The 12,666-nt window shown below is 40.1% G+C and overlaps 1 protein-coding gene across 1 annotated transcript in view; it reads right to left on the reverse strand.

Moving 5' to 3' along the window:
* wdr70 (WD repeat domain 70) overlaps window positions 1–12,007 on the reverse strand; it is a 42,730-nt gene extending 30,723 nt beyond the window's left edge. Inside the window, exons 1-9 of the mRNA XM_026173847.2 lie at window positions 11,912–12,007; window positions 10,697–10,756; window positions 10,498–10,581; window positions 10,313–10,412; window positions 9,958–10,177; window positions 8,750–8,809; window positions 8,140–8,273; window positions 6,948–7,101; window positions 2,751–2,827 (exon numbers count right to left, since the gene is read on the reverse strand). Of these exons, the coding sequence (XP_026029632.1) occupies window positions 2,751–2,827; window positions 6,948–7,101; window positions 8,140–8,273; window positions 8,750–8,809; window positions 9,958–10,177; window positions 10,313–10,412; window positions 10,498–10,581; window positions 10,697–10,756; window positions 11,912–11,936 (914 nt within the window). The 5' untranslated portion in view covers window positions 11,937–12,007. The remainder of the gene's footprint in view (window positions 1–2,750; window positions 2,828–6,947; window positions 7,102–8,139; window positions 8,274–8,749; window positions 8,810–9,957; window positions 10,178–10,312; window positions 10,413–10,497; window positions 10,582–10,696; window positions 10,757–11,911) is intronic.
* Between the last annotated feature and the right edge of the window lie 659 nt (window positions 12,008–12,666).

The following is a 12,666-nucleotide window of genomic DNA, read 5'->3' on the forward strand; positions in this document are numbered from 1 at the left end:
CAACACAAATCTTTCCAGTGTTATACTTGGTAAACTGTTTTATGCCATGTGGTTAGTTAAGTGTTAAAGATTTGGTGCATTAGAAGTTTTTAAAAAAGCTCCTAATATACACCAAGTCAGAGCTATATTTTAACTTTTTTACTACTTCAAGATCAGCCCTGCCAAAGAAATACTTCCACTGAGAGTTAACCCAGCAAGTATTGCTTTCACTTTCTTGGAAATAAAATCTGTGGCTTTCAAACATTCACCAAAGACTCAGACGCAGTTAAAGTTGCTTCATACTTGTGCGGTTTGTTCCTTAGGATCAAACATGAATACTGTTGGAAAACACTGTTTCATTTTACAACTGCACGCTCTCAAACAGAATGACAGAAGAATGTGAAATGTTGACACACACAGCGCAACACTTTTCACTGACTGACTCGATTCGCACAGTTCTACTGAAGCCCTATTCAAGCCACAGTTTCTGAGAACACCCTGCTGCTATATTATCAGTACTTCCCTCCCATCCACTTCCTCCCAGGAGGGGAAAAAAAAGTATGGGTTAATGAAATCATTCAAGGCGCTGGGAGGTAGCCCTTAATGAATGAGATTCCACACTACTGGGGGATCTTTAATTAAGAAGCTGGGCGGTCCAGTGATCATGCTTAATAACCTATTCAAGTAAACACAACAAAGAGCCTCTAACTAGGCAGAAAGACCTGGAAAAGCCTGGATGTTGGTCTAATATTGAAGCAGACAGACAGCAGCTGACAGCCTCTCATACTACTGGCCAACTGCTGGCCCATTCTCAAGACGTCCACTGACTACCGCCTGGCCCCTGTGCAGAATCCATACTTATTCACTAAAGTGAATGGAGTGGATGGTGAGACAAAGAAAAGGAGGAAGACTGTCCTTAATAACTGAAGCATTAATAATCCATGATGAAAAGCATAGTTGTCTATAAGGTTTCAGTGATGGTACTGTGTGTTTCACACCTTCATGGCAACAGAACAGTCTCATTAATGTAGAAAGATCCATAGACAGTTAGATCCTCGACAAACCATCTGTGATGTTGTAAATCACTGAGTAAACCCACATAAATTAAAAGTGAGCAAACGAAAGGAACTAATATGAAGGGACAGCCTTCCAAATTATTATAGCCTGAGTCAAGCAAAAAACCCCACAAATATATATTATTAATATTTACCTTATTGTGGCAACTGTAGTTTAAGCAACTTATCACACATATCGCAATTTTAAGCATTCTTCTGCAAACCTTGTGTGCTTAAAGTTATCTGTTTAGGACTTGTAGTAACATGCAGTTTGCTCCAAAGCAACAAAAAGGAATTTTTGATTGAAAACATTGTAGGTTCAGGGACAGTGTGTCCACCAATAAAGTGAAATTCTGCACCAAGTTGCAAAGCACATTACCAACACAATAAGGTGGGAAAATGTAACCAGGAACAACCTCCTCCACCTGTAAATCAACATAGCCACCCCCCCCCCCCCCCCCCTTTTCTGTCTTTGCCACATCTCTGAGACTCAGCTTGCCACACCGACTGGGTCTGCTGCTGTGAACCTCTCCCGCATGCAGCCCCTCTGCCTATGAATGGCTCCCTGTGCGCTCCTCTCTGCTGCTCTCCTGTTAGCTGGCCAGGAGAAACACCCAATGCTAACGTGCCAGGGGAGGATTTCCAGAGCCTCAATGAGAGCTAATTAAACCAACCTCCACATCTGGGGGAGCAGTAACACTGGTAAACACTGGGCTGCGGGCTGCCCGCAAAGTCGGGCCCTTGTTTCTCCTTAATGATGATAGCCCTAGGTGTCTCTACTGCTGTCTGTCACACTCTCTTAGACTCATCAATGTGCTGTAGCTTAGTCATACTCTTTGCCTTACAAATGTTCCCGCACACCTATACACAGGACAAAGAATTACAGCTTCTACAGGTTTAGTGCTGATTTAAGGATGTCGCTGACTGTTAAAACTCTGCGGTCTGAAGCAAACAATATAAATATCTGTGTATGACAGCGGTTGATCTGGTCTAAATCACTGCATACAAATAAAGGGCTCCATTTGGACAACATCCAGTATAAATATGCCATGTGCAAACACACAGCTATGAGGCCATGCTACAATCTTCAGAGGCATAGTCTGGATTAGAGGACTCCCTGCTGGTGACGGAGGGGATGAGAGCGAAGAAAAGTCTGTTCGGTGAGAGCATTACTTTGAAAATCCGACAGTAAGAATTACTAAATATAATGCTGGACATTAATTTTGTATCAAAGAGGTGTGGCCTATGTATGATGGGTGTCACTGTGCTATCAGCAGTGCTCTGAAGATGAGAAAGGGTATTTCTCACTGACTGCATACTCTTCAATGTCCTGGGGGACTTTCTCAATGATTATTACTATAAATGGCACACGCTGGTTTGTAAAACAGAGACTCCTTGTTATGCCTGTAAATGAAGTGTACAGGAAAGTAACCAGTTATTGTTTAGAAAGACCAGAGGCTTGTTTTCATTTAAAGAGATAAAATCAGCCAAGATCAAAACTCACTATACAAAATACACATGCTTGGTGAGTCACAAAGAGATTAGGCCCATCTAAAAGCCATTTCTGTTTTCTCCTCCCTGAAAATCAAGACGGCTCACTGTGAAGCTTAACAACTGGATGCACAACATGTGCAATGTAACAGCACGAGAAAGACAACGGGGGCGTGGAGGCTTCTGCCTTTAACTCAAAGCTTACAATGCTTGGTTAAAACTTACCCATCATTGGAGCAGGTCATGAACTCTTCTTTAATCTTGGGATGCCAGCACCCACAATTAAGCATAGCTGTGTGGCCCTGAGAAAAAAAAGAGCATAAAGTGAAAATAAACAAATGCACACTTTTAACAAGCACTAAAATGACCCAATATCCTGTGGCTGGCTTCCAGTGGCTTTATTTATTTTGGATCCAGTGCACAGCAGATATTGAGTTTCCTTTTCTTCACAGCAGTTTTTAAACACTTTATATTCAAGGGCAAGCCACAGAAATAGTAGCTAGCATGTGCTGTTAGAAACTTGAAAGGAGATTAAGACATATTTCGTAATCGTGCGTACAAATAAAGAGTAAAGACAGCTGTTGTTTTTCCATTTTGGCAAAACTTGCAACACAAAAGGTCACCAGATAATTAATCCGATGGTGAATTTTCCAGCACTGTGCATTACAAATGTGAGTCCTTTATCCATATCCTTAATTAGGTTACACTGTAATACATTGACTTTACATTAACGTTCGGATTTCCTCGACATAAGTCTCACTTTACAACTGTGCTAGTGAACTCAGAGGCCCTGGAACAGTGAGCTCTTTGCTCTTTGTAACTTCTACACATTTCCTCTGCTGGAGAGTCATGTGGAGAATTACTCATAACAAATAACTTCAAAGCAGTATAACCCAGAGAGAGGCCTCTCTGGCTGCCAGGTCAGAGTGGAACACTTCAGTGTGCTGCGAAGGGGCTTCAGACAAGACATACTGCTATTTGACAGGATGCTCAAGAAGCAGAGCCTTGCATGAGCAGAAGCTGACCAAATGGCATTGGTATGTGTGGATCAGGAAGAGGGCCTGTCTGTTCACTGTCAAATACTTTAACAACACACCATATTAATAACTGATTAAGAATAATTGCATATGACCTGCTGTTTTATGACTAAAAAGAACTACAAATTGCTAAGCTGTTAAATTTTATGGTAAAATATGCACTCGCTATATGATCAGGAAAGTACAAATGGTCCGTGAAGCCCCTCACTAATTCCCTCCTCTGTGCAAAAACAGCAACCTTCAAAACAGCTTTGCATGAGTGTGAAAAAGGCACTAGCTTCCTTTAAAAAAATCAGATTCATCCTTCTCCAAGTGTTCAAAGCATAATGCATCACTGAAAACAATGTCTTTTTTTTTTTTTTTTAAATTAGCGCAAATGTCATCCCAGAAGTAAAAGACAACTTTTCATGTAAAGGAAAAAAAATCTGCTTTTTCACAGGGTTTAATGGGATACCTTAGTGTCATGCAAGAAGCTCTCACCTGCAAGGCGTAGGGTCTGTGGTTACTCAAGTATGGGTAAGGTAATATTTTCAAGCAGGTAACTGGAGAAGAACTTACCACTGGCATTGAGAGTTAGGACAATAATCTCAAACTCATCTACAGTGGCTTGCAGAAGTATTCGGCCCCCTTGAACTTTCCCACATTTTGTCACATTACAGCCACAAACAGGAATCAATTTTATTGGAATTCCACGTGAAAGACCAATACAAAGCGGTGTACACGTGAGAAGTGGAACGAAAATCACACATGATTCCAAACATTTTTTACAAATAAATAACTGCAAAGTGGGGTGTGTGTAATTATTCAGCCCCCTTTGGTCTGAGTGCAGTCAGTTGCCCATAGACATTGCCTGACGAGTGCTAATGACTAAATAGAGTGCACGTGTGTAATCTAATGTCAGTACAAACAGCTGCTCTGAACACACCATCCCCACTGTCAAATATGGTGGTGGCAGCATCATGCTCTGGGGGTGCTTCTCTTCAGCAGGGACAGGGAAGCTGGTCAGAGTTGATGGGAAGATGGATGGAGCCAAATACAGGGCAATCTTGGAAGAAAACCTCTTGGAATCTGCAAAAGACTTGAGACTGGGGCGGAGGTTCACCTTCCAGCAGGACAACGACCCTAAACATAAAGCCAGGGCAACAATGGAATGGTTTAAAACAAAACATATCCATGTTTTCAACGGGCCAGTCAAAGTCCAGATCTAAATCCAATCGAATTTCTGTGGCAAGATCTGAAAACTGCTGTTCACAAACGCTGTCCATCTAATCTGACTGAGCTGGAGCTGTTTTGCAAAGAAGAATGGGCAAGGATTTCAGTCTCTATGTGCAAAGCTGGTAGAGACATACCCTAAAAGACTGGCAGCTGTAATTGCAGCAAAAGGGCCAGTCAAAGTATCGACTCAGGGAGCTGAATAATTACGCACAATCCAGTTGCCAAGTAAATGAACGCATCTCTTAGGACTTTAAGGTTTCTCCTTAAATTAGAAAAGAAAAATGCAATTCTTTTAATTTAATGAAACATTTTTTCCTAATTCTGGTGTAATCATCAGAAAGCAATGGAAAATTACTCTTCTCCAGTAACTGCATTATGCTTCTCAGGTTCACAACAACAACTTGCGAAAGACTAAAAAACAGCAGATATCGATAACAAAAGTAAGCGCAAAGAATTATAATGACAAACAGACAAGAACGGATGGGCAAGCCCAGTTTTTTATTATCACAATTTCCTTAGGCCAGAAAAGTGTCTGTGTTAGCGTTTACATTTGGGAATACTGAAAGAATAAGAAGAATAGTTTGTGCAAAAATTGGAACTAGTACGAAAATTATTTTCACCTGCTGATGGAAATTTGTCTTGTCTATAGTATTTATTCAGAGAAGTATCACTGACAGCAATACATATTCAGGGAGACAGAAGCAATACCATGTGATCATACTGCATGTACATACAGTGCAGGCCTGCGTGTGACAAATCTCTGCACACAGTGGGGTTAGTTAGGAAGGAAATTAGTTTTTGTCAACAGAGACAGAATAAAAGCAAGGACTTAATTATCACATAAGACACAGCTAATTGACTGGGACACCGTCACCCGTCCAAAACGCATTTTCACTGAACCAAACTCCCCCATCAGCACCAGATGTGACCGTGCAGGACAAGAATGTAGGACATCAAGGAAAACACTATTTGCGATCAATGGGCCTTCACTTCAAGTAATTCATATGGGTGGTATAAACCATGTCTAAATGCAGTGCAGCAGGCACAGATGCTCATTGACTACCAATATGGCCTTTCTTAAACACAATAAAATCCAAACATGGACACTCAATTAGGATCCTTCTTTGTAGATTCAGGTATATGCAAGAAATGAACCGCGACAGTCCCGAAAGCATGTGTTCCTCTCTTCCTGAGTGCCGCTGGCTTCTCACACAGCACACACATCGTTATCCCCACATACAAAAACAAAACCAACTACACATTGCTACCATTATGCACTGGCAGGGTCAACCCACAGCGCAGAAGAACAGATCGTCCGCTGCATGTTTGGAATTAGCAGCGAATCCTGGGTAGACCGCAGTTGCTATAGAAATGAAAACACGAATACCTGCAACATTCTAGAGTATTACAACTTGTACCATATTTTTTTAATAAGATTTTACTATGATTAGGTGTGATTTTACTCTCCGAGATAAATGCTGAAATCTCAGAATACTTCGGCATCACAAAAGTTGGAAGTTGGAGTAGAAAATATGGGCTGTTAGATGATCAGTCACATCTGCAGTATTACAATCTGGCTTCAAAGAGAAAATCAAGGGGGCAGTGAAATGATAGCAAAATGTATCGTAAACATCTATAATAATAACCAGACTGACACAGTGATTCTGCATGCTTACAAAATGCGATAAAACAACAGACAGGGAGTTGTTTTTCTTCATTATCGGGGAGTGATGAAGACTTTTTAGTGGATACATGTAGGTCGCTTGCTCCAACTATTTTATAATTTTATCATGTCTATTAAATATTTTTATAATTCTAACCAAGAGAGTGCCTCAGGAAATCTCTTGGTTAGACTTGCACTTGTTGAGTTGTTTCGCCGTACTGATGAGCACCTGTTTTATGTCATTTACAGAGCACTTTCTTTTTATTTATATTTTCTGAAGAACAAATTTTTCATGACTCAGATTAAAGCAGATGTGGAAACTGTAACAATGGAGTTACTTTTTGGCATAACGTGTGGCGTTTGACTGCAGTGAGCGATTATTACTGACATTTCTAGTAAACTTGTGTGTTCTTGGCTTCATTGCCACTCGTCTGATCCTCTTAGAGCGCATTGTTATTGTTTCGTTAGATTTTATTGTAGAAACTGACAGTCAGCAGTTTGGCATACCTTTGTGTTAGCCATATCCACAATGTACTGGTCTCCTTTCACACACTCCATGACACTGAAGCCATCACGGTCCAACACCTTGGCCTGTGCATTGCCCGAAACCACCAACATGACATCACCGGTGATGCTGTACTGCAGGGCCTTGATCTGATGGCTGAGGAGACACAAAAACAGCACAACAAAGACTGCTTCACTAAAACATTGTTATATAAGCTTTTAATTCTTCACTTTTTCAGGCACAAATAAACACCAGATAATTGCAACTATACGACCAAAACATCTCAACATCTGATGTACCTGATTATTTGTATGACTGGCCTACAACAATAAACAAAGACACCCAACTATAACAACAGCAGAATATTTCTAATAAAGTGTTTTTAAAGCATAAAAAAACAAAGCTTTCACAGAGAAAATTATCCACTGATAAAAACTGATGTTTTAAAAATAGGGGCAGGGTGCTGACATTGCGAGGTTAATGTGCAAATGCTTATTAGTCTGGAACCTCTCAGTTCTGCTTGGAGCATTATCAAAGGGCAAACCCTACAAACAGTTAGAGCAAAGCGAAGCGAGAGGTAGCAATCAGCACTGGAAAAATGTAAACATACTACAGTATTCACTAAAAATAACCCACTCCGTTTTAGATAACCGCTTCTGATTGGTCGAGCAAGGGCAAGACCAGGTGGAAATCTGTTTGAATGTGAGATCAGCTGCTTTCTGTCAGAGCAAATGAAACATGAGCCCTCAGATTCATCCAGTTCCCAGGCCGAGGAAGCTTCAACAACTTTCTATATGAAGCCCGGCTTGTTAGTAAACCAAACAGACTCCTAGATCACACTGTAATCAAATTAAATGTAGCGTTAATAAGGGGAAACCTGCTCCAGCTCAGCCCACTGCTTCCCAAAAGCAAAAAAGAATTTGATCTTTGATGATGGCTTTAGTTAAACACGGAGTAAACACACATGCAAACACACAAACAGACACATATCTTAACCATCTGTTCTCAAAAGGCTCATTTTGCATGAAAACAGAGGATGTCGCAGAGTTAGCATGAGGTTTGGTGATGTGTGTGTGTGTGTGTTTGTGAAAGTGTATACACTCTGGCACATGGAAATGCAGTCAGTGTAGTGGATGTTTACATGAAATTAATTATTGAACACGTGTCAAGGAGGTGTGTTGCTGTTCTCAGTACCACTCGCAAGGCTGCAGAGATCTGAAGGCCTGCAGAGCCTGGTCCATCCCAGCAAAATCCCAGAATCGAACATCATAATCATATCCACCAGACACCAGGCGGGCTCCAGAGGGGTCCAAGCCAAGAGCCGACACCTGAGGAAGCAGTTTGAAAACCAAGAGACAACTTATGAGCCTGTACAACTCAGAAAGCAAGCCGCTGCTGATTACTAGTTATAACACTAGAAATCTTTAACAATACAGTCATGTTGGCTTTGTTAAAAGGCACAGAAATAAATACAACCCAAATATTTTAAGTTTATTCTTCAATAATTTAGAACTAAACTGTTTAAAAACTGAAAAAGTGCTAGATCTGGATACCAGACTAAACAAAAGCAGAAAAGTAACAGCCTCACAGCTGCTCTTTTGGCTAAAATCAGTGAGATAAATGTTAACTGAAAATCCAATGAGAGGCCTCCGAAACCAGATGTTTGTGTGTGTGTGCGTAATATAAGCAAAAGTTGTACTGTTTACAAGCTTGTGATAAAAATAGAATTTTATTCAATGTCAACTGAGAATAGAGTTGTCACCAGCTCTAATTACTGGCTGGGTGTTAGAGGCGAAAGCCTTACCGTTTTAGTGCCATGCTGCAGCGTGATCTCATGAGTGTCTGGAATTTTTTTCACTGGATTCTGGGACAGAAAGTTGACATGAACGTGAGGAAAAGGCAAAACAACACAAGTCTATATTATGTCAATTGATCAAAGTGGAGCAATATGTATGATATTTTTACATTAACAGGTTGTGAGTCTAAGACATTTAACGACAGAAGTCATATTTGTGAATGGTTGGAATCTGACATATTGTGTAGATAGTACTTTCCTGTAAAAAGCAATACACACATTCTAAAAATCCTTCTAATTAAAAATTCAGATATTTTAGGTGTCATTGTCCTTTTGGTAATGTAAAGAAAACAAATGAAAAAAGCACAACTAAGAAAATAGGCAAAAAGTTCACCTTTTATCGTGTACAGTGCAAAACTAACAATGTTAATCTTTTCTCCTGCTGCCATCTTGTGGTTGGATTTTTTTTTAAAACCTCAAACACAGAACACAATGTTGGTTTTATATGTCGAGATTGTGATCTGTCACAGTAGGAAAATCACACTATAAATTGGCTCATAGTGAAAAGAGCTTTGAGTGGTCAGTATCAATGTAAAAGCACTGTGGAAAAAGCCAGTCCATTCCATTCTTCAGTATCTGGGTCCTGTAACTGTGCATGCTATTTCACCGTTCAAATAGCTATTCATTGTTTATTTTTATTTACTTTTATTACCCTGCAATGATAATAAAATAGTTCTTTTAGCGACACAGAGACGAGGTTAAGGGAATGTAACCAACGCGGAAATCCAAAAATTCAGCAGCTCATAGCCTAGTGGCAATTGTGCCATGTATAAGGAGAGAGCTGATTGGCTGAAAAGTTATCTTGTACAGGAAGAGAAACAAGAGCAGAGTTCACACCAAAGAGGAAGAGCAGCTTAAAAAAAATCAACATCTTCATAGTTTTTAACTCTTGGATAATTCATGGCAAGCTAAATAATGCAGAGCGCATGCACAAAGAAGGGTAACTCACAGTACACAGCTACAACATGGATCTGCAAAGCGCTGTATAACACTTATAGACTACTAACATACCACCATGGCCCAACATTTACTGAGAAAATCTTGTTTTCTTAATGAGCAAGAAGAAAGTCAACACTTTAGACAGACTAAGTGTAATCAGATATATGTAGTATGCTGTAATTCACAGCCTACTAAGAGATTGTATAATTCAGACATACATCATCGTCGTCATCTTGTGCCTCTCCTTCTTCATCATCGTCATCATCACTGTGAGCCGTGCTGCCTGTGTAACCTGGTGGAAGAGGTGGCCCTACGTGCTCATCATCATCATCATCGCCCTGCTGAGCTGCATGCTGAGGAGGCACCGGTGGCCCGATAAGCTCTGAGTCTGAATCAGAATCTGAGCCACTGTCACTGCTGCTGTCGCTCTTCTGGACTCTAAAAATGATAAAAAATAAATAAATGAGCTTTGTCAGACAAAGCAAAACATATTGTACACTTAAGTAGACAAATTGGAAGCCAGAACAGATGTAACAGTCAGTTAAGGATAAAACCTCATAAATGCCTCCCTACCTGGAAGAAGCAGCTTTTCCTCTCTGACTCTGGACTGACGGTTTGACTGACTTGGAGCTCTCCCCCTCCTCCTCCATTTCTATCTCCTTCTGCCGCTCCTCTAAGGACGCAATGATTCCAAATGCAATTAAACTCATCATGACTCCTAAGCAGGGTTATCACATTGCCAGTGATGAAACACTTACCTATCACACGCTGACTCCTCTCGATGGCTGTTCGCCGGGTCTGCTCAAAAATGGCATCAAGATCAAATGTGCGGGCTTTCTTACCTGGAAGATAAAAATAAAACTCGATGTATGACTGCAACAACTCAAATTGTCACTTTATCAGAGAATACTTTTTTTACGTTTATATTTTCTGACAAGTGTGCTGGACTACACATACCAAACCCAGAGAATCCCATGACAGATGCAATGTCTCCATCGTCACTCGTCTTGCCTGTTGCTGTAAAAGAGGTCAGTGCCTTGTTTACAGTGTTAGACTCCATAGTGACAATTTCCTTTTCAGATCGCTTCAGAATGCTTAAAAATGAAAAGTAATTCAATTTGGGAGGGTTTCTGTTTTCCTCTGTAGAGCAAAGAACAGCTTCAACATCACGTGTTTCAGTGAGATTAGGCAGACCAGGAAAAATACTGGGGTTACACAGACCTCCCAATTAGTAGACTCCACAACTAACTCCTGAGCCACTGTTCCTGTAGGTGTAATGTCCAGGTAACCCAGTGGTTTTATCCATATAGTGCATCAACCATTATATGGCTATGAAAGACATATATGTTGAGAGAGCATCTCTAACTCTATTGTTTATGCTTTGTTTAATACTCCACACTAGCAGCGTACACACGGATGAACAGAGGTATCCTCCTATGTCTACTCTGAATGTTCCAGTAATGTACAGTATTTCAATCAATAACCCCATCCTTTCCCTTTTCATTTATCATGATGTAAGACATGTAAACAATGTCAGTTCATATGCCAATATCCCTTAAAATCTGTCCCATTATTAAAGACTGGTTAAGGTACAATTATTTTATGTAAATTGGGACATAACTCTACATAAACTACGGACTATGGGGCTGTGAAAGCTAGCAAGCAAATAATCATGTACAAGAAATACTGATACCGACACAACAACCAATTTCCATATTGGCATGGAATTCATTCCGGGATTTATATGTAGGCTTCCGATAAGTGTGTTTAATCCACTTCAAATGCAATACAATATGAAAATACGTATGCTGTCCTCATTCCAGCTTACACAAAAAGATTTACAACTAGCAGTAGCTGTTCGTTTTTCCCCTTTTAAAGGGTAATAAGGATAAGATCAAAAGGGATCAAATGGGGGTAAATAAATGTGTGAACGTTGACAACAACTCGGCGTTTCAAATTATGCTATGGGAAACAGATCTCACATTATAGAAAACATTAGTTAAGCTAACAAATAAGCTAACAAAAAGAGCAACGTTGTCCATTTCTTCACATGTTGTGTTACTAAATTAATTTCACTAAGAACTCAGGACAGAGTTTATTGTAAGTGGTCATTCATGTTTAAAATTAACATAGTGTCCGGCTTACAGATAGACAAAGGCAAAAAGTTCCTACCTTCATCTCCTCTTTTGGAATCCATGTTTTCAAATACGAACGTTACCTTTGACCTCCGGACGTTCTCGTTGTACGTCTGCTGTGCGGCTCGCAGCGCCGCTGCTGGTGTGCTTCGGTATGACCTTGTTTTGATAAACCAATAAGTTGTCCAAGCCAATAACATATAAAGTAATAATATTTATCTCAGAACAAAGCATCGATGAAACAGAGGAGCTCACAATTCTTCTAATGTTCGAATTCATTGCAAACACTGGATTTATTTAGGGTGCATTTTTGTGGATCCATTGTAAAATAAGCTTTAGGAGAAGAAAGTCACCGCTTGTTAAAGGCTCATCTCACATTTGCTTTAAAAAAAATTTAAAAAACCTATGTTGATAATGCCCAACACTTTTGGGAAAATATTCTGTGGACTAATGAGACAAAAGCTGAACTTTTTGAAGATTTAAGTCCTGTTGCATCTGAAATAAAAAAAAACAAACCACACCATTCATAAAAAGCTGCTTCAGGGCCTGGACGAAGCTGTAATTAGGAGACATGAAGGAGAATGTCTGGCCATAGCCTGAAGCTCATGCTCACTTGGGTTATGCTGGACAGTGATCCGAAACACATAGCACCTCAAACAAAAAATGTCTGGAATCAAATCAGACTGAGATGCTTCAGCTTAAACAGGCCGTTCAAAAACCCTTCAAAATGGTTGAATTACAGAGGATCGCAGACATGAACATAACATTAGAAATGGAAGTTGAGCAAAGGAG

This window comes from Astatotilapia calliptera, chromosome 7 (genome assembly GCF_964374335.1).
Source record: "Astatotilapia calliptera chromosome 7, fAstCal68.1, whole genome shotgun sequence".
NCBI classification, from domain to species: Eukaryota; Metazoa; Chordata; class Actinopteri; order Cichliformes; family Cichlidae; genus Astatotilapia; species Astatotilapia calliptera.